This window comes from Cyprinodon tularosa, unplaced genomic scaffold (assembly GCF_016077235.1).
Source record: "Cyprinodon tularosa strain WSP-4 unplaced genomic scaffold, ASM1607723v1 ctg257, whole genome shotgun sequence".
Classification (NCBI taxonomy): domain Eukaryota; kingdom Metazoa; phylum Chordata; class Actinopteri; order Cyprinodontiformes; family Cyprinodontidae; genus Cyprinodon; species Cyprinodon tularosa.
In genome coordinates this window covers 89,026-111,299 of record NW_024038953.1, presented here as the reverse complement: position 1 = coordinate 111,299, position 22,274 = coordinate 89,026, and the positions used below count along the sequence as shown (strand labels likewise).

Genomic DNA, 22,274 nt, shown 5'->3' with positions numbered 1-22,274 from the left:
AAATAAGTTTACCTTTCTGACTCTGGTGCATCAAGAACAATCTACTGCTCAGCTTGTTCTAAAACACATTATGGATTCTTTGTAAACCTGTTATCGTTCATTAAATGAAGTATGACTTTATTCACTTTTACTACACAATCTGAAACTGTTGAGGTTAGGTGAAATGATCATGAATATATTATTTTAAGGATTCAGACATTTATTATCAAATGTGTTTTAAAACCATGGCAAGATCTTTGGTGTGTTTTGAGTGTATTTTTTTCATCCATAAATAAACAGAAGTGTTTTTTTATTTTTGGTATAATAAGAATATTTCATTACATGTTGAGATGAGATTAACACATTTTGTAACAAATCTGTTTTTAGAAGCAGGGGTTTATTTCTGTGAACTGGGTTACCATTACCTAATCCTGAATACCTGTCTCGCGAGAATCCGCGAGGTGATAAGTTGGAGAAACATGGCGACGCCTAATTTGTTAAAGGTAAGAAGCCGCTGAATTACATTCACTGTTTCAGTGCATATTTAGGTCATTTGCTGTGATATATTTATAGGTTAACTGCCGATTAATGTTCTCGGGGCTTCCGCCTGCATGCATCTCCGCTAATGTTAGCATTTATGTAATAAAAGCTCCTAAAGGAGCGGGTGAAGTGGCCGCTACCGTTTGTGAAGTCTTGTGTTATACCGGGGTTTGTTTCCCGGATCACGTTCGTCCCCTTTTAGCTCAAATTTAACCAAACCTGTTCTAAAATTATGAACCTTGCCTTCTTCTTGATATTGTGAACCGGCAAAAGGAACCATGTCCGTTAGTTATTTGGACCCGGCTGCCCGAGGGGTGAACCAGAAGCAGCTCTCAGCCGAAGCTCTGAGAGAAACACGGTTAGAGAGGAACCCAGATCCCAACACAACAAACCCAACACACCCACAGAAGAACCCTGAAGCCACGGCTGATGTTTAGACTTTATCTTTCAAGGCTGAGCTGCTAAACTTAGCGTCTTTTTCCTGAAAGGCCTTCCTAAACACTACTCACCTCATCCAAAACTTTAATCTGCAGAGAAAGCTACGCAGATCACATCTAGCTGGACTTTAAACCCCCAAAATATCTGCTGACATGCAAGGTAGAGATGAAGCAAACCCAATCTAGACCCTACTGTGGTATTATCTTAACATTTCCAGTTAAACTTGGTTATCCTTAGATGTGACTGAAAACTTCATGCCAATATAAACTAGTTTAAAACTGCATTTTAATACATGTAGAACTATTAAGGCAGTTTGCTGGACAAGAGGATGCAATGAACTTTGCTCTTCATCAGTCTGGGAAATGTTAAAAAGGCTGCACCCAAACGATTGGATGTCTGTCATTATAATGTTATAAAAATGTCACAATTTTAAAGTGGCTAATATACTTGCAGATCCCTCTTTCCCTCCTTCCATTTATGTACAGGTCTGGGGTCCTGAAATAAACTAACATTTCCACAGACCCCCTCTCACCCTGAACTTACACCAATTGGTAATTTCCCTTCAATTATTTGCTACTAATTACTTTTTGGAGAAAAAAACAAACAAACTATAACTGCATCAGTAGTTTATCCCCTCAGCAGAGTCATTAAGCTTCAGTCCTCGATAGCTGGAATCCCAAAACTTTCTACACGGCAGGCTGAAATCCTCAGTATGAAGTCACAATCTCCACATCTGGGTACATTATGTAGTTATTCGGTCTTCCTGATGAATACATGCTGATCAGCCATTCTGGGTCTTCAGCAGGACGATGATCACATATACAGCAACAACTTCACAACAGAATGGCCGTAAAACGGGAAAGTAAAGGTGCTGAAAAGACCCAGCCAATGTATGGAGCGCTACCTGATTTAATGTTGTGATTTCTGCAGAATTCATGATCTGAAAACCTCCATATACTGACACTACTATAAATGTTTTCTCAAAGTTCAAACTGTAAAAACACTGCTCTTGAAAAGCTAGAGTAATGTGCTGTAATCTGCCTAAACAATTTCCCCTTTTACAGGTATTGTTTACTTATTTCAAATATCAACATGATCCTCAGCTTAGATAACCTTACTCCATAATTTCTTTGCACTTAGAATTAAGAAATGGTCATTTCTGCAATTAGTGCTAAAAATAGTTTTATTAATTAACTTCACCTACTTTTACTCTTACTGTTCCTTCAATATTAGCAAATGTTTACATTTTATGCCTGACAGTTTCAGCATTTTATGATCAAGCAGTGTTGAAACATGATTTCCAGTATTACTCAGAAATTTAAAGGAAGTGGTAGAGCTTCCTTTTTTTGTCATCTAAAAACAAAGGAATTTTTTGCTTTTTGTTGTGTTTTCAGATGAGTTTGATGCCCTAGAAATGTTAGTGGTGTTTTATTAAGTTTATCTTTAAGTAGTAGTTATCTCAGTGAGCTGTCAAGCTCAGGATTTGTACACAAAAGGCCTATTGGTAGTATCTAAATGAAAAATGTTATTTTCAGAGTTTTAAAAGCTTTTCTTTAGTATTTAATGTTAAAGACCTAGTTCCACTTCTGCTTAGTGCTCTGCTGCATTTCTCTACTGTGTGACATTTGTTCCAACTAAAGATGCACCAACCGAAATATAAGTACTTCACAATTGGCTCTGATCAAGGGTCAACAATGGGTCAAATACAGAAAGATCTGATATTTTTCCAATTAAAACTAAGAGTTTCCTTAATTTTTGGCCTAAAAATGCATCAACTCACAAAATCTGGTGGCCAATTTAGGGACAATTTTGTTGATGTATTAATATTTCATCATGTTATTTTATTCTAGTACTTAATCTATAGTCTTTTTTTCTTCTGTTTTGTTGTGTAGTCGTTAGAAGCCAGCAGAGGCATTAAAATAAAAATCTGCAGGTCAGACTCTTAAAGATTTTAAATCAATATCATCCAGAAAAAACTCTGTTCGGTGCATCTCTTCTGCAAACTCCTTTTCTCACTCCCAGCCCGTATTTTCTCATTTCTGTGCTGTAATATTAGATTTTCCTCCACCCTTCCCACATGTCTTTCTGGCAGAACAAGGGGTCCCTGCAGTTTGAGGACAAGTGGGACCTGATGCGGCCCATCGTTCTCAAGCTGCTAAGACAAGAGGCCGTCACCAAGCAGCAGTGGTTCGACTTATTCTCGTAAGAAATGTTTGCTCTGTCGCATTACAGCTACTCTCTCAATAAAAACAGCTGGTGGGGGAGGGGTCTGATGAGACATTGCATTGAAGACCTGAATAACCACTAGATTGTGTCCTGATAGATAAGAAGGATGCATCCACGGTGGCTAATCTGTGAAGACAGAAGTCACCACCTGTTCTGAAGGAGTTTTCCTCCATGTTTCAGTCCGTCTGCCATCTTTGTTCAGAATGTGTGAATTTCCTCTAGTATCTTTCAGATTTTCTTGATGATGGTATTATGATTCAGATTCCTGGGCAGTGTAATAAGTTTCTCAAGAGAAAGAGATGAAGAAAAATATTGGGTAGGATCTGTTATCTCTTCTGAGAGGTCTGGAAAGCACAACCAGTTTTCAGAGGAAGTGTTTGGAGGCTGGTGTGCTGGAGTTTGGGGTAAATAGTAAGGAGGTGCATGCAATAATGGAAAAGCTTTGTGTTAGCTTTCTCTGGGGTGCTATGTAAAATAGAGGAAGTGCCTTCAGGTGGAGTCGATTGAAGCCCACGATTAACTGATTATCATCAGTTTCACCACTTGTCTGTGAAAGCTGCTTTGTCAGCTTTCTGCCCTGGAATGCTATCATTGTGTTAACACACAGCATATCAGACAGGACATCAGCAGTGGCCTTAGAGAAGCACTCGCTGCCTTTTGATCAGGGAAGTAGCATAACATGCAACGTTTAGATGCATCCCTTCTGCAGCAAACCTGAGAAAAATGAATGGTTTATTACCAGGGCTCTGCAGAGCTGAATGGTTTGCTGAAGACGGAGTTCAGCAGGTTGATTCAGGAGAAAGAATCCCTCTAGGATATCCTGACAGGATAGTATTTGTTGAAGACTGGAATTAGGAACCCCGGCAGTTTTTTCATCGCCTCTAATCACTTTATTGCTTTAATATCTAAAAACTTCATTATATGATGACTTCATTACTTCATTGATGAAATGATTATATTTAGATTTGCATCAGTATCAGAAATGGAGCATTTTTTGTATGAGGCACAGGGTCTTTCGCTTTAGACTGATTGGCAAGTTTTTTTTATTTTTCTTTCCAGTGATGTCCATGCTGTGTGTTTATGGGACGATAAAGGTCCTGCCAAAATCCACCAAGCCCTTAAAGAAGACATCCTCGACTTTATCAAACAAGCACAAACTGTAAGTAGCAACTTTACTACTGATTGTTGTTTTAGTTTGAGTAATTCTCTTTAAACCATTTAGTACAGGGTTTTATTAGGTGGTAAATTTCACTTTCTCTGAGACTTTTTCATGATTTAATGCTGCGGTTGTGACCAATAGACCTCAGGGCTTTGGTTATTCTTTAATCACTGACTGCTTATTTCACTCATTTACCGTCCAGACCTTGTACATCATCCTTCCATTGATCATCTACTTTATGTTTAGTTTTCAGCTTTGCGCTAGGAATCAGGTTGGTGCTAAAATAGCATCCCTTTTTAAGACTCTTTGTAAGGTTTTTTTTTTTTTTTTTTTAAAAAAGCAAAGGAAAAATCAGTCTGTCTCCCCACCAATCACAAAAATATCCAATAAAATTGTTTTGTTTTGGGGTTTATTTTTCTAAGATCTTGAATGTGCAAACTTTAGAATGATTAGCTACTTCTACAACGGTAAAATTATAAACGGCAAAAAAAACAAAAAACGGTAGAATTACCTTTCTCATGACAATTCCAGAGCTACCCTTTTTACTCTGGTTAAAAGTATCCTAGAAAATTTGAATGATTTTTGTTTCCATTGCTCTGGAAGGACTGCGGAAATAGATTAAAATCAACCTAAAGTCCATTAGGAGGCAGTAGAGGAACCAAAGAGAAGCCCATCTGTTAACTAAACAGGGTGACAGTGGCGTTGGATGTAGGAGTTTGCCCTGAAATCCCCGAAGGATTGGTGGTTCAAGCCCCGACTCCGACTTTCAGTGTCGTTGTGTCCTTGGGCAAGACACTTCACCTGCATTGTCTACTGATGGTGGTCAGAGGGCCCGGTGGTGCCAGTGTACGGCAGCCCCGCTTCTGTCAGTGAGCCCCAGGGCAGCTGTGGCTACAATGTAACTTGCCACCATCAGTGTGTGAGTGTGTGAATGGGTGAATGAATGTAGTGTAAAGCGCTTTGGTCAAGTCTCCTGACTTGAATAAAGGCGCTATATAGGTACTAGGGATGGAACGGTTTTTGAAAACCATCCGAACCGTTCGGTTCGACTGTCTCGGTTCGGTTTGCGTGTGTTGCGTTCAGTTCAGGCGCTGCTCCTTTTTCTCATAGGCGAAGCGTTTACACTTCAGAGCAGAAGGTGGCGGTACTGCGACCAAAGCCAACCACCAGTAATAAACAAGAAGAAGAAGCGAAGCAGCGTTGCCGGGTGTAGCAGAAAAAAATCAGTTGTTATGGAGAATTGTGTGGGTATGGCGAGTGGGAAAGAACAGGAGTTGGAAGACGCGCCAGCAGCACTTTATAGGTCTGCTGTATGGGAGCGCTTTGCATTTAGAGTGACCTATGATGACAGCGGAAAGAAAGTTGTGGATAAAAGTGCAACAGCGTGCAAGCATTGTGCAACACGTTTTGTTTATGCTAACAGCAACATGACCAACATGTCATGCTAACCCCGAAATCCCACATACTCCGTCAGCGCTCCGTCCCGCTGCGCTCCATACCGCCTGCACAAAGCAAAGAATACAGCCCCCACTGTGGCTCCCGTCCGGTCCGCTCTGAGTTCCTTGGAGATGGTAGAGGGCATGCGCGAGATGATTAAATTCAAAGCAGCAAAACATGCGGAAATGAACCAGGGTTTCCGCGGATCATTAAAAATAATTACAATTCATTAATTTTTTTGGATTCTTTTCATTATATTCATAAATTTGTATTTTTTCATTAATTTTTATTATTTCTTTTATTTTTCGGTGTAACAATAAACATATACTGAACCGAACCGAAAACCGTGACCACGAAATCGTGAACCGAACCAAACTGTGGATTTTGTGAACCGTTCCACCACTAATAAGTACATGCCATTTACCATTTTTACCAAACTAGATGAAGATCACACAGCTGGCAGATCGCCTCTTCCTTTAATCCCTTCTCAAACACAAAAAATAGATTCTACTATGAATCTTGTATCAAGCAAAATAGATCAACACTAGTGAATAGAGTTTCAGCACATTCCGTTAAACAATCCTGGAGCAATCTGGGAGGAAAGAAACATTTTTCTGACATGAGTGGACCAGAAGAAAATGAAATAAGTTGCTTAAAACTTGTTATCAATTGCTCAGAGGTATTCTAAAATCTGGAAAAAAATCCTAAAAAGGTTCCTTCGATAGAAGGCAGGCTAAGAACTAAGACTGCTGCCACTCTGTGCTTAAGTGGGGAACTGCTTGTTCCGCCAAATAATGTTAAAGAATCATTTAAAAAATATGGATCATCACCAAAATTAAATCGATTGCTCCTTGGACTGAAGTTCACCTTTGGTAAAAGAATTTTTATTAAAATCTGATCAGAATTTCAAGTTATCTTGTACAAACAAACACCAAACTCAACTAAAAACTTAACCTTCTTAGCGAAGGTAATAATAGAAGTTTTAAAACCTTTGCACATTCAATCCAAACACGTATTAAATCATCTTTTTTTTTACTGCTTTGGATGTTTAATTCTGGACAGATTTTACAGACGGATCTACTCTGGATGACTCTTTAATAGTCATTTGTCCTGAGATAACCGTCGAAAAATATTCCTCCTCCTCATTAGAAAGGACATTACTCACTTGATGTTAGTTTTCAGGATGTGCGTTTCTTTTTATAAAGTATTTTTGGGTTACATATGCATAATTTCTCACCTTTTGTTTCATCCGTTGCCATGGCAGCGTGTGCTGAGTCACCAAGATGACACGGCTCTGCTGAAAGCCTACATCGTGGAGTGGAGGAAGTTCTTCACGCAGTGTGACATCCTGCCCAAACCCTTCTGTCAGCTGGAGATTACACTGATGGGGAAACAAGGCAGCAACAAGAAAACAAACATGGAGGACAGCATCGTACGCAAGGTAAGACCAAGAGGGGGGGGAATCGCTAAAGGGATGAGTTGCTATAAACCGAGAAAGCTTCACAGTAACCATGGAAAGAGAAAAGTGTCAATCCCATGTTTTTAATGGTCAAATTGGCTTGCCTGTGAAACTTCTTAATTGCTATTAAAAAAAATGATATTTTGTCTAAAAGTCCTTCATTGTTGTGTGTTACTGGCTGTTGCTCTTTTATTTAAAGAATGCCCATTTCTTTGCAGCTTTAACATGCTTCCCCCACTCTCTGCAGCTAATGCTGGACACATGGAACGAGTCGATATTCTCCAACATAAAAAGCCGCCTGCAGGACAGTGCAATGAAACTGGTGCATGCAGAGAGGCTGGGAGAGGCCTTTGACTCCCAGCTTGTTATAGGTGTACGTGAATCATATGGTAAGATGGATCAAGTATTTGCAGTAGCACACAATCACTCAGCTCTAACCACTAGGCTACCACACTGACAAAATGGCCCTTATGTCTAGAAAAGTACAGCTAAGAATATAGACCAGAGAGAGCAGGTTAGATGGGAGATACTGCTGCTGTGAGGAGAGCTTTAGCGTCTTAGTTCAGGAAGCTTGCCAACTTGGATGAGCTTGTTTATAAATGATGCATAGGAGGGAAAAGTTTTGACAAGTCCTATGAAGAAAAAGGTCTGCAAAGTCAGCTGGAAGTACCTGAAAGGATAGAAGAACCTGGTTAAACTTCATTTGGATTGTTTCTCTGGAGGAAAGCTACAAATTCTGGATCATAACTTGATACGTGTCACAGAAAGGATCTGATCTTATGAAAAGAGATGGTCAAAACCAGCCACTCTTTATATGAATTAGATGTTTATGAAACGTTAAAATCACAGAAAACATTTGTATAGCCGAGCCCCCTCCGACTGACTTTCTTTTGTTTTCTTTCCTCCAGTCAACCTGTGCTCTAACCCAGAGGACAAGCTGCAGATCTACAGGGATAACTTTGAGAAAGCCTACCTGGACTCCACAGAGAGGTTCTACAGAACACAGGCGCCGTCCTACCTGCAGCAGAACGGTGTCCAGAACTACATGAAATACGTACGACTCAATATCACAATTCTTTCTTGTTTTTTTGTTTGTTTTTTTTGAGTCTTTTTAATGTTAGATTTCTCTTTAAATAATTTGATCATGAACTGAGTTTATTGAGTGTCCAAAAGCTTCTTGATTAGGTTGGTGGTGTCGTGAATCGTCAATGAAAAGTGCGAAAAAGATTAGTGATTCTTTTCCTTTACATGTTCGACAGTTTAATAAACATTCAATATTTTAATGCAACAAACAAACTAGTAGTTTCTGAAGATCTAGAAAGGAATTATTGGTACAATTTAGATAAATACGTGAAACCACAAAAACCTGCATATTTGACACTCAAAGAAAAATGTTTTTGGGAAATCGTTGTCCTTTTTTATTTGCTAGCAAGTTTTCACTTGTCACTGTTTTTGGAAAAACACTTCCTGTATGTCTTGTTTTTTTGTTTTGTTTTTTTACCTATTTATGTTTTTGTTTAGTCAGCATAAAAAATAAGGTCAGCAGGTCAGTATTAAAGCAGGTGGCAGCCAAAGAATAGTGGCTCCTACATTGATGTGCCAGCAGCCATCTTTAATTACTGGCTGTGCTCAATGTACTTTTGTGGTCTTACTTATTAATACATAAAACTTACCGTAAAAATTCAAATATGTTTATAAAAGATTATTGAATTGATTGCTTCAATTCGATGCTAAAAAACCCACAGATCTTGTGTTTTTTCTCCAGTTTCTCCAAAAATTAAATGTAATGTTAAAACAAGGGTTCATATTCCTTAAAGTTTTTCCTGTTACAGCCAAAAAATCTAAAGTATTTTATTGAGGTTTTATATGCCTACACAAAGAAGCCAACAATGATAAATGTGACATAAATTCTTATTGTGCCATTTATTTGTGTTTAACCTTCTTTAAACTTCATGGGTTGTAACAAAATGGCTTGTATCCAGATTCTATTGGTGTTTTAACATAAAATCACAATTGAATGAACAGCAGTTTGTAGCTGTATCACATTGCTTTCGAATAACTGTTTGTGCAACAATATATCAGTGCTTTATGTTCATTTGCTTTTCCCTTGCAGGCTGATGCAAAACTCAGAGAGGAGGAGAAGAGAGCACTTAGATATCTAGAGACACGTCGTGAATGTAATTCTGTTCAAGCAGTAAGTATCTTTAAGATCTAAAAAGTCTTATATAGTTTCTTTTTCTTTCCTTTTCCCCATTTTCACCAGAATATAACATTTGAAAGACAATTTTGTGCTTATATGAACAGATAACAGTATTTCAGACTAGGAGATCTTTATATACTGTAGTAAAATTTACGAGGAGGATTCATTGCATTTACTATAATTTATTTCCAAAAAGGCTCTTGTTTTTTCTTGATTTTATTTTACTTTTTCAATCGGAGAGGGATTTTGTGTACAAATAAATATTGAGCAATGTGACCAATCACAGCAAAATCTGGTTTCCATTGTTTGTCCCTGTAGACTTAGACAAACTTTATTATCATTTTTTTTTACAAAATTTTGACAGTACAGCTCTCAAGATATTTCCATTTCTTAAAGTGCAGCAGTGATAAAATGTAAACATGGTGATCAAATGTAAACATAAGACTAGAGTATAAAGAACACTATAGAAACATCTGAATTCTATAAATAGGCATCCCATTAAAAATATATATAAACATGCACTTTACCTGTGAGTGTGTACGTGACCAAACACGCTACAAACGCACCCTTTATTATAAGTGACCTGAATCAGAACTTTAATTTTCAGTGCTTTGGCTAGGTTTATAATCTTGATCCCAGTTTCCACACTCTGACATTTAATTGGAGCTTGCTGCCTTTGTTTCTCTGCAGCTTATGGAATGTTGCGTTAACGCTTTGGTGACCTCGTTCAAGGAGACAATCTTAGCCGAATGTCCAGGAATGATCAAACGCAATGAGACCGAGAGTGAGTACCGCTGCTCCGACACCGAAATGAGAGCAATACGTCTCAATTCTGGATCTGTTGGTGAAGCAAATGGCATAGTTGTTTTCCTGCAACTAATACATGCTGCTGGTAGCATCGGTTTCAACGGACTCAGTCAGCCAGATAGGCTTTAAAAATAGACATTGGTTTACTGAGGTTTGGTTTCTTGCTAGGAAGGGGCAAGGGACACAATCCAAGACTGGAAGTCTGCAAAAAATATACTTTTGTCACTATTTAAACATTTAAATTAGATCATTGTTCTTTGTGTTTAGTTCTACCTTTACTATTTTTCATATTAGAGCTGAAGAAACGGGGACATTTGTTTCTGAAAGGCAGCTAAGAGATCAAAAAATGGTCTATTCTGAAAGAAAAAACTTTAAAAGAAGTTTAGAAAGCCGTAGGGATTATTCCAGGTGTAATTTGTTAACCTGTGTGGTTGTGAGCTAAAAAGATTTGACTTGTTTGTAACTCATGTGTTTATTTTCCCCTCGGTGAGCAGAGCTGCACCTCATGTTTTCACTAATGGACAAAGTTCCCAGTGGGATCGATCCCATGCTAAAAGACCTAGAAGAGCACATCGTCAATGCTGGACTGGCAGACATGGTGGCCTCCGCTGAGACTATCACTACAGTAGGTTTCAGCTGTCATGTTGAATGTTTTCAGCCAAAAGTAGCTTCTCTTCCTCCAGATAACTGATAGGAAATGTATGTGTACGCAGGATTCTGAGAAGTATGTGGAGCAGTTGCTTACATTGTTTAACCGCTTCAGTAAACTGGTGAAGGAGGCTTTCCAGGACGACCCTCGCTTCCTCACTGCAAGAGATAAGGTTTGTTTTTCAGCCTAACCCTCAGATCCCTGCAAAAGACCATCGAAAGAACCTTTAGGTGTTAAAGTCACGGAAAAAACGAGACTCGCTGTTATTCATTTAACACTTCTAACCAAACTAAAGTGCGCAAAACACACCAGGTTCTATACTGTATTTGTAAAATATCAAGCCAGGAGGAAGAAGATATGTGTAGAAAAACAAAGGAAACTATTCTACTTCATTGGGGTTTAAGGTTGGAAGTAGCCGCCATGTGCTGCTAATAAAGACGTCTTCCATATAGATTATTTCTGTAGTTTTGGCCTTTTGCTGGTCGGAAGCATACAGGTGTGCAAACACAACACAAGGAGGACGCACAACAGCAATGATCCTTAAAAAGAGACTTGTGCTGGACATCAGACTATTTGATAGCAGTTTTCTATGTCATTAACAATATTTTCTGAATGGAAAACATGTCTGACGGCTGGGATTATTCCCACCACAGACAGCCTGAGTTCAATGCCCTGTCACATCTTGAGCATTTAGACCATCGTATGCCTGACGCACCACAAATCATGCAAAAACGCTAGAACACATTGGATAAGTTATGGGTATGTTTTGTATAATTTATGAGCACAGTGAAGCACGCTGGCACATGTCCATATAGGCGAGTATGTATGCCATAAATGGGCCATAAGTTCAGGTAAGTTATTAGATAGTTGACATACATTAAGTGTAAGTTACTCATAAGTGGTGATGTCAAGCTTATTCATAACCTATGAGTAACTTTTGCATAACTTATGCGTGACTTATCAAGAAATTATCTCCAACGCATATCAACGTATATGACGTGTTCCAGACGACCTCTGAACGTGTTTCTAACGTACAGCTACTGTATGATGGCGTATTGGCAGCATTTTGGTATTAAAGGGGTTCAAAGGAGGAAACCAGCAGTTCTCCTCCCCATCATAGGGTGAGCGAGAAGGTGAGTGATGGATCCTCCCTGCGTTCACGGCCAGGACAAACAAACTTCCAAGCAGACATGATGCTGAATCTGCTGCGAGTGCAAACCTTCTTTTTTTCTTGTTTATTCTTTTTTTTTTTTTTTTACCGGCCGGTAAACAGCAGCTAGGTAAATACTGCGATCAAATACATCTTTTTATGCAGACTGGGCGCCTCTGGATGCATCGCTGCCCCACTCAGTACACTGGCTTGTGACATTTCCTAGGCATTACGCTGCTGTGCTTTATGCATAACTTAGGCTTTTGTTGGACATAAGTTCTGGGGTCATTATGCCAAAAATTGAAAAAAAATACATAGAAAGTTCAGTATATGCCTGTGTTTTAGAAAACCTGGGATGGCAGGCATAAGCTGGCTAAATCGTCAAGGTGTTTCAGGGCCCTCAGAATGTGGTTTTAGATGAATTGTAGAAAGCAGGGATTTCGATTTCAGGCTCTGCACACATCAGATGCTAAAGTTTATCACAGCACAGTTAAAAAAACACTGAGCACATTTTTACTGCTTTAGATGGATTCCTTTGACAATGTCTCTTTTTATTCCCTTGAAGAATACCACAGTAATATATTGAGTTTCCTCTAATTTAGCAGCAAGGTCTTCAGAGCAATCCCTTTTGGACTATAAAGAGCACAGATATTTAGATCTGAGTCTTCCAGCATTAAACATTCTTCATTCTGTTGTCTATTTTTAACACTTGAGGCCATGTTTTGTTCATCCTTATTGGGGTCGTATTACCTAAAAAGAAGGATAAGATTAAAAAAAATATCCTGTTTTTTATCATTGCCTTGATGATGAGCTAAATGCACTTGCTGTACTTTTTTTTATGCTTCCATTCGTTCCAGGCTTATAAAGCCGTCGTGAACGACGCAACAATCTTCAAGCTGGAGCTGCCTTTGAAACAGAAAGGGTGAGTTAGACATAACCTGTTTAACTGTGGAGCTGTATTATAAAGCTAACATCAATGTGTGGCTGTTTGCATTGAACCAGTGTTGGTATGAAGACTCAGCCGGAGTCAAAGTGTCCCGAGCTGCTGGCGAACTACTGCGACATGTTGCTGAGGAAAACCCCCCTCAGTAAGAAACTTACCTCTGAAGAAATTGAGCTCAAACTCAAAGAAGTGGTGAGTGGATCTTTTAACCCTTTGTCCTATTTTCTGCCAGTTTTAAAATTGGTCTCATGACTTTTATATTTATTTTTATTTGCAGCTCTTGGTGTTGAAGTACGTCCAAAACAAAGACGTGTTCATGCGTTACCATAAGGCTCACCTGACCAGGCGACTGATTCTGGACATTTCAGCCGACAGCGAGATTGAAGAGAACATGGTGGAGTGGCTGAGGGTGAGTCGCACTTTAATGTTACTCATAACAGAGAAATAAATCAATGCAGCAGAATCTGCTGTAAGGTGGAAACCATCTCAACATTGTCTCTTTGACTGACAATATAATAAAATTCATTAAATAAATACCAAAAAAAAAGATGAAATAACTAAAAGCTAAATGGAAATAATGAATAATAAAATAATGAAGAAGATACAGTTAATAAAGAGATAAAGATTAATTTAAAAAATATATTAAATTATAGATATAATGTAATTTGCTGAATAAGTGGATAAAATTAATTTAGACAGTAGATATGTTTAATAAAAGGTTAAAAATGATTAAATTCATAGAGAAAACTAAATGCATTCACACTGGTTAATATTTTAAAAGCAGAATTAGATGAATAAAATATCCAAGAGCAGATTACGGAGCAGCATCTTATATGGAGATACCCCGAACTTTTTCCAGATGTTCCTTTATCTGATATATGGGAACTGTTCCGTTCTCTAGCTATAAGAAATAGGCTTTAGACATAATCTCTCCAGTCTGTCCTGGGTTTGTCCTGCACGTTTCATCTGGCTGCTCAGCACACTGGGAAAATATTTAACAGAAATCTGTTTTTAAAACTGAGCTTCTTCCAACAGGGCAGCTAGAGCGGTCATTCTTTCCATCATGACTCTCAGTTCCTCTATACGGGTCAGAACGTGGACCGACTGTTAAATTCACATCAGAAATGGTGCACGATCTGCATCCAGGCTTGTTGTCTATAAACCCTTTCACTATATACTACCCATGCAGCAACAGAAATATTTCATCTGCAGCAGTCGGCTATAAAATCTAAACCCCCTGAAAAAGCTCAAGGGAAATGTTGTCAATATAATTTGTAACAAAGGGCAAACCTGGTGGAGTCCTGCACTGACTGGGAATGATTCATTACAGATTGCCAAGCTCAGTCTGGTTATAAAGCAACAGAATGGCTGCAGGAAATGAAAAAAAAACTGAATAGACTGAAAGAGCAGTGCAACATGGTCTTAAGCCTTCTCTGAACCAGTAAAAAAACATAAAGACTGGTTAAATAAACTGTTATACATCCTTAAAAACGCTAGTAGTAGTAAAGATTGTTCCTCAATCTTTAATTCTCCATGTAACTTTTATTAGTCTGTTAAATGTTTATTTCCTCCAACTGCATGGCAATTTGTTTTGGAATATGTGTCTCCATCAGTTTTGAAAAAAGTTTCAATAAGAGCCTTATGGGCAATTTACCAGGGTGGCACAAGTAGGGGGGTTACACAAGCTCACATTAAGAGGAGTGTTGGTAGTAGGGGGTTAGACACTGTCATAAAACCTGAATTATTGTACAATGTCCCTAAAGTAGACCTAACCATAAAAATAAAACACTTACCCAGATGGGAAAATAAAAAAGCGAGAAATGCTTAACTGAAAACGATATGCTTTATGTGCTTTTATTTTTTTTTTCTAACCCATCTTCTCTGTCTTTTTTGTGTTTCTATATTATTACGTCTTTTTAGGAAGTAGGAATGCCTGCTGATTATGTGAACAAACTGGCCAGGATGTTTCAGGACATCAAGGTCTCTGAGGACCTCAATCAGGTTTTCAAGGAGATGCATAAACACAACAAGCTGGCTCTACCAGGTACAGCATTAGCAAACACACAGCAGGCAGCTCCTTTCTCTGAGACAAAACTCTTGTGGAAAAAAAACCCAAGTAATATAAATTCAGTGGCATTTTTATTTGTTTGGACTCACGATGATGTCAGGATATTAATGGATTTTGAAATATTCATGTAGCTGGTTGGGTTTGTTGGTTTTGTTAATTAATTAATTATTAAACACTAAATTTGGCATTTCTATTACTGGATTATAGCTCAAGTTCCTGCAATATTTTTATCTATGGTAAAGTTCTTTGTCTTCATCAAATTAAGCAGCTAAAAGCCACATTTGTTTCCTCCATCCATGCTGTGTGTTTATTCCCTCCTGCAGCGGACAGCGTGAACATTAAGATCCTGAATGCGGGAGCCTGGTCACGGAGCAGCGAAAAGGTTTTTGTCTCTCTGCCAACGGAGCTGGAGGACCTCATCCCAGAGGTGGAGGACTTCTACAAGAGGAATCACAGCGGCCGTAAACTCCACTGGCATCACCTCATGTCCAACGGCATTGTGAGTAGATCTGTCAACATAAAGCAGCCACTCTCAATTAAATGCCTTCATCTTTTAGAATACTTATTTCATGCTTATTTCTTCTTTTTTTTTACTCTGTCCCTCCAATTGCATCGTTTGTTTTTCTCATAGCTTATTTCTATTAATTCTTCTATTGATAACTCTAACCGTTGACGTTTCCCATCATTTTTACAAATGAATTGACAGTTTTAGAGCTTAACTATTTAAAACATCTGTGCTGGAAGAAATCAGTGGTTCTTTATTTGCTCTGTCTGAGCACTAAAAATCAGGCTGCTTAGATTCAACTCATTTACAGATTCAAGTTGCATGGGTTTGCTACCATTGTTGTTTGTTTTCCTTTCTTCTCAGATTACTTTCAAAAACGAAGTTGGCCAATATGACCTGGAGGTAACGACGTTCCAGCTGGCGGTGCTGTTTGCCTGGAATCAGAGGCCCAGAGAGAAAATCAGCTTTGAGAACCTCAAACTGGCCACAGAGCTACCTGATGCAGAGCTGCGCCGAACACTATGGGTCAGAGCTTAGAGATTCAGCATGTCTCTTTAGTTTGACAGCTTGTTGTGGCCTCTTTCTGAATCTTAGCATAAAGTGAACGTTCAGTGTGCAAAGAGTGTATAGTCTAGGATCCATTTTCTATTTTTTTGATGAGGAATTTTCTCCTTAGGGGAATGACTTGATGCTTTATTGTGTTAAGGTTAAACTCCAAGGTGCTTGGTTTGTATTCAAACATTCATGATTCGACTTTGTAGGATTTAGAGAAACTCTTGTTGTATTTTCTAAGATCCCTAAAGTTTTCCACCTCAACCCAGAATAATAGCCTTGGTATTAGTAGCACATTTACAGTGGATGTAAATATCTGACTGGAGCTGCACTAAAAGCTCGTTAGTGGATGGTAGAGGGGAGCTCTGTGAGTTAATCATGCACCATGCAGGAATATTTGTGTATAATTTGAGCCAAAGATCTTTCTCTATTTGTAAGTAAACAAGTAGGCCCGAAACAATTAATTAGATTAATCATGATTGATCGATTATTTAAATAATCTTCAACTAATTTAGTGATCAATTAATCGTTAACTGGAGTATAGAGACTGTAAAAGATTCCTTTATCTGACAGCCACCTTGAGCAGTTATTATACCAAAATTGTAAAAAAAAGAAATAAGTAAATGTAAAAGAATTTTTCATCTGTCAATATTTTCACAGATTCATTGATTTGCAAAATAATCGTTAGTTGCAACCCTATAAACAAGTCATACTCCATGGGGGAAAATCTATGTTTTTGATGTATTGAAATATTAAATAAATACACTGTTTTTTTTTTTTTTTTTTGTTTTGTTTTTTTTTTTGCATTTTAAAGCCTAACTCCTTTTTTTTCTCTTCTTAGTCTCTTGTTGCTTTTCCTAAACTGAAGAAGCAAGTCCTGTCGTATGACCCCTCAGTTAGCTCGCCCAAAGACTTCACAGATGGCACGCTCTTCTATGTCAACCAGGAATTCTCGCTCATGTATGTTCTGTCAGTTACTAGGAAAACATTTCAAAGCTTTGACCATTTCATTAGTGAGAGAAACAGGCGTAATCGATGGCCGTGAGTGTTGCTCCTTTTATAAAATGACTTGCTAATATTTGGTGACTTCTTGGTGTCTTATTTATTTTCTCAGTAAAAACTCCAAAGTTCAGAAGAGGGGAAAGATCAATTTGATTGGTCGTCTTCAGCTCACGACGGAGCGAATGAGAGAAGAGGAGAATGAAGGAATCGTTCAGCTCAGAATACTCAGAACTCAGGTACATCCCAGAGCTATAATAAGAGAGAAACGAGTCAGCAGCTCCTTTCATTTCAGGTTAATAGCTCCAGGAATAACAAATATACAGGAAAGTGCGTCCACCTAAAACACCCAGATACAAGCATGCAGCATCAGCTGTAGTAATCTTATGTGCTCAGATATGCAGAACTAGACTATTCTGTACACGAGGCAAGGCAGTTGTTTTTTAAAATTCATTAATAAATGTTTGGAATTTTGCATGTTCTGTAATTTAATTAAGGATTTTTTTCCCCTGAATCTTTATGAAGTTATTATTTATATATATAATTTTGAGGCAACCTTCAGTTTTAGAAAATAATATTTGATTACTTCAATATTCTCTTCTTAAAAATGCCTTTTTACCACCATTAACCAATTTAGTATCCTTTGAAAGTTAAAATTTATAAAAAAGAAAATTAGCTAAATGATTTTTATTGAAACCTTTTTAACTATAAATTTGGATCAACACTGCAAAGTAGACAAAGTATTTATTTATTGTTATTTTGGCCCCAGTTTGGACACTTAATGAATAACATAAAGTTTCTAATAAATACCAAGTGCAATACACTGCCTTGATGGTGTTCAAATCTGAAAAGTGAACAGTGTTCGTATTAAGCCCCACCCACCCCAATAGTATGTAGAGTGATGAGTTGTAGTTTCTAATACGAGCCTTTGGGGTATTTCGTAATGAGAGTTGCACATCTAGACACCATTTTTTTCTTTAATCTTTTTATATAATCTATTTGCAAATTAGCTGAGGTTGTCAGGATTGCACCTGTCAACAACAATTTTCAACTTGTACCATAAATTATCAGTTGGCTTTTTCTCCAGACTTTGACTAGGCCATACTAATGTGAACGTTGACCAAAACAATATATATTTAGCTCTGATTGGGTTTTTAGTTTTTGTTTTGCTGCATGACGTTGCAGCGCCTCCTTGGACTCTTTTGCAGCCTCTAACAGATTTTTTTCCCATGGTGGACCTGTCTGCAGGTTCAACCATCTTCACAATTCTATCAGTTTTCCTGTTGGTGCTAAGCATAGCTACATGGTTGCTGTGTCCCTTATGTGGCTTGGGCTAAACTGAAAACATGACTTCTTTCTTTCTTATGGATACAACTAACAATATGCCTCTAGACTGTCGCTGCATGCATTGTCAGTATGATGGATTGCTGCAATTGAACTGGCTGCCCACTGCCACAACAAGAAAAACTTTGAAATGACATGTGTTGCGAATTGGTGCAATATAAATAAATTTGAATTAAAGTGAATGATTCAATGCCTTCCTCGCCTAGCCTGAACATCCTCCTCTTGGAAGGTCTGCAGTTTTTCCATCCTCTTAATTTTCCAAATAAAGGATCGAGCTGAGATGCTGAGAGCTTTAGGATATTAAGCTTCTCTTCCACTTTCTCCTTGCCCTGTCTGCAAGGAGAAACACAGCCCTGTCTGCCGTGTTCCTCTTCTTAATGCTGTCTGTTCTAAATACCAAACCTCTGAGGTCTTTACAGACATGCTGGATTTAAATTTAAATCAATTACTTTAGAATAAAAACAGTCTCATTGAAATTTCCCTTTTTTTTGTACATTGAATTTTAAACACTGATTTTTTTTTACACATTGAATTCCTTATACTGAATTTTTATCTGGTGAAAATTGTTGCAATTGTTTTGACCTTTTGGTGAACTCAAGCCAAAGCAATCTACACTTGATGCAGTGTAGCAACTTCTAGCTATGGAAATTAGCTCATTTCATGAGGGAGAAAAAAAAGGAAGTTTGCCCCCAGCCCCTTCTTCCGGATCAAACCAAGAGCCTTGGCAGACAGGGGTGCCATGCTAGCTGTGATCGGCTCAGTTATTTCACCCAGTCCAATTAGATGAAAAACTCTAATGGCTGTCTATTAGTAGCTAACTAATGTTTTGTAATCGTATCTATTTAACAAGAAAAACTCCTCATTCAGCTTCATTCAACCTGGAACAATGATATGCCCAACTGGTGTGTCCCATGACCATATTCGCTCATTTCGTTGGCTAGAAGGTGCTCGCATCAAGGGTCGTTTGCTTTTGCATGAGTTCACCAAGAGGTCAAAACATTTGCAGCTGAATTTTTTGCAGGCAAATTTTTTGCAGCTGAATTTTTTCCAGGCAAATGTTTTACCAAATATAAATTCAGTTTAAGGAATGCAATGTGTAAAAAAAATTCAGTTTTTAAAATTCGATGTACAAAATAAAGGCGGATTCCAATGAGACTGTTTTTCTTCTATAAATTACTCATTATCTGACTTCTGAAAGCAACATTTATTACAAGATATCAGCGTAAAAGGTGTGTGATCCTCAATCCAATCTGGGAGAAAAATTAAATGTTTTTTGGTTTTGAAGTGACAAAATGTGAACAAAAAAAACACACTAAACTTTAAAGCTACAGTGTGTAATAATTACAGGGATATACAGTCAGAAATGTAATATATTATACATAACTATGTTATTTATCATCATCTACGAGCTCAGCCTCTTAACCTTAATATTTGCGTTGCCTTAGAATTCGTTATTTATAATTACATAGGAGCGGGTCTTGAAGCCATGGAGGCAGACATCTTTGCGCTACGGCAGCGCAGAGCCAACAAACTAGCGATTGCGAGATCGCCCATTACGCTCGAAAGTAACTACGGCAAGTTGAGAGAGATGAACTGAGACGGTACTGAAATCTATACCCTACACAGACTAATGAAATACTATCTGTAAAATTCTCTATGTAAACAAACCTCATCACTTGAGAAGGTAGGTGATGCGGACGTCGTGGAAGACATTTTGTCCCGTAACGCTCGCCGTACTGTTGTGGGGGAGAAGCGGTTGGGGGGAGATGTTCATGTTGCTGCGGTCTGCAGTCTGGACGTTAGATGTCGCTGAAAATTATACACTGTAGCTTTAAGATCAGATCCTTTGCATTTTTTAGAATCTCTAACATTTTAATGAGATCTGCTTTTTTTTGTCCAGGAGGCTATAATCCAAATCATGAAGATGAGGAAGCGCATTAGCAATGCTCAGCTGCAGACGGAGCTGGTGGAAATCCTGAAAAACATGTTTTTGCCTCAGAAGAAGATGATAAAGGAGCAGATCGAGTGGCTCATCGAACACAAATATATAAAGAGGGACGAATCGGACATCAACACCTTCATCTACATGGCCTAGACACAGAGGAAGGAGTTGCATTCCTGTCGTTTTTCTTTTACCGCTGGCCTGCCACTGGCGCTTTATGATCCTGGAGAGGAGGGGAACAAGGAGTAAAAGGAGGTGTCCAAAATAAGGGAGAGGCCTGAGGATGGATGCGGAGGATGAAGGGACAAGGTTGAGCCTTTTCAACAAAAGTGTGGATGTTTTTTTCTGTTCACGTGACGCCAGTGTGTTATCGGAGTGTCATTTAACGATGTAGCGTTGAGTCATTGGGCTGTCTGTTTGTATTTGCTGCCCTCTAGTGTCCGATCTGAGGAGACGCACACCAGCGTGGCCCTTTGGCCAGCAGCTCAGAAGAAAAACAAAATAGTAACATATTAAAATTTAAAGACTTCCTGCCTTACCGTCCTCAGCAGGGAGCTGCAGAAGAGAAGGTGGGACATGTGCAGCGAAGGGAGGACAAAGGTAACAGGCTGCTATCAGTTTATTGCTTTCTCTCGACGCCTCAGCTGCCGTCTCCACGGCGGCCGTCTTGCATCCCTCCAATTCCCTATTGCTCTTGTGGAAAGCAGAGAACTGCAAGTCAAAATTGCCAATGGAGGAGGAGCGGTAAAGGACAAGTTCAGAGTACCGAGGAGTATTTTTGCCAAATTGGGTGTGTGTGTCTGTGTGGTGTGTGTGTGTGTGTGTGTGTGTGTGTGTTTGGGTGCATGATGTGGATCTGTTCTTTTACATGTGTGTATCTGTATGTGCACTTTCAACAGCATGCTGCTCTATGATTATTATTTTTTTTCCTTGTATGGAAAATCTATCACACTCTGTGACGACCGTATGTGAGCTGATTGAAAGCTGAGGATCTGCCACTGGTATAAAGTTGATAACTGATTTTCTTCTATCTCCCTTTGATTGCAGTTGAGACGGTTTCAACTTATAGTATTTGTTGAACAGTTATCACACTGCAAACTATTTATGTGGGGTGTAAGAACCGATGCTCTGGGCGACATGAAATTAAATTTCAAGATGGAAAAATTGAAATTATTGGCCGGGTTACTTTTTTGTGTCAAGAGTTCAGTGGGAAAGGATCATTTCTGGTCAGCAAATTATACTTTTGCCGTAGCAACACATAGATAGGTACTCTAAGGTTGTCTGCTTCAGTTTCGATACGGTCATGGGAAATTAAAGTGCCCCTTTGATCAGTATTACATAAAGGGACGTTTCAAATCAAAACTGGTCTGTAACAGTCAGCCAAACCGAATCTTTCAGTTTGCAAATCAGAGATTCTAAATGTTTCTTAATTACAGTGGGGAAATTAAGTAATTGACGTCCTGCTGTTCTGCAAGTTCTCCCATTTCGAAATCATATAGGGGTCTAAAATTGTTATCGTAGGTGCATGTCCACTGTGAGAGACATCATTTAAAAAAACAACAACTACTGTATGATACAGCTGTAAATAAGTATTTGAACACCTGAGAAAATCAATGTTAATATTTGGTCCAGTAGCCTTTGTTTGCAATTCCAGAGGTCAAACATTTCCTGTAGTTTTTCACCAGGTTTGCACACATTGCAGGAGGGATTTTGGCCCACTCCTCCACACAGATCTTCTCTAGATCAGTCAGGTTTCTGGGCTGTTGCTGAGAAACATGGAGTTTGAACTCCCTTGAAAGATTCTCTATTGGGTTTAGGTCTGGAGACTGACTAGGCCACACCAGAACTTAGATATGCTTCTTCCAGAGCCACTCCTT

At 38.6% G+C, this 22,274-nt stretch overlaps 1 protein-coding gene across 2 annotated transcripts; it reads left to right on the top strand.

The window, feature by feature from the left end:
• The first annotated feature begins 401 nt into the window (after positions 1-401).
• On the top strand, positions 402-21,570 carry LOC119785739 (cullin-5). 2 transcript variants are annotated; one of them, XM_038288504.1, is made up of 19 exons: positions 402-482; positions 3,050-3,159; positions 4,243-4,342; positions 7,044-7,220; positions 7,486-7,627; positions 8,147-8,292; positions 9,352-9,432; positions 10,129-10,222; positions 10,740-10,870; positions 10,959-11,066; positions 12,902-12,966; positions 13,047-13,179; positions 13,265-13,396; positions 14,908-15,031; positions 15,379-15,554; positions 15,924-16,085; positions 16,954-17,072; positions 17,227-17,350; positions 20,356-20,550. In XM_038288504.1, the coding sequence occupies exons 1-19, from the start codon at positions 459-461 to the stop codon at positions 20,548-20,550; spliced, it is 2,343 nt and encodes a 780-aa protein (XP_038144432.1). In that variant the 5' UTR covers positions 402-458. The 2 variants fall into 2 exon arrangements, with proteins under 2 accessions (XP_038144432.1, XP_038144431.1); XM_038288503.1 differs by having other exon boundaries at positions 459-482; positions 3,014-3,159; positions 20,356-21,570.
• Positions 21,571-22,274: the final 704 nt, after the last annotated feature.

Excerpts from the sequence above, each read along its gene's own strand:
- LOC119785739 (XM_038288503.1), top strand. The coding sequence starts at position 459 with ATGGCGACGCCTAATTTGTTAAAG. Across the intron at positions 483-3,013 it reads CGACGCCTAATTTGTTAAAG|ATTTTCCTCCACCCTTCCCA; the intron begins GTAAGAAGCCGC and ends CTGTAATATTAG. Across the intron at positions 7,221-7,485 it reads AGGACAGCATCGTACGCAAG|CTAATGCTGGACACATGGAA; the intron begins GTAAGACCAAGA and ends CACTCTCTGCAG.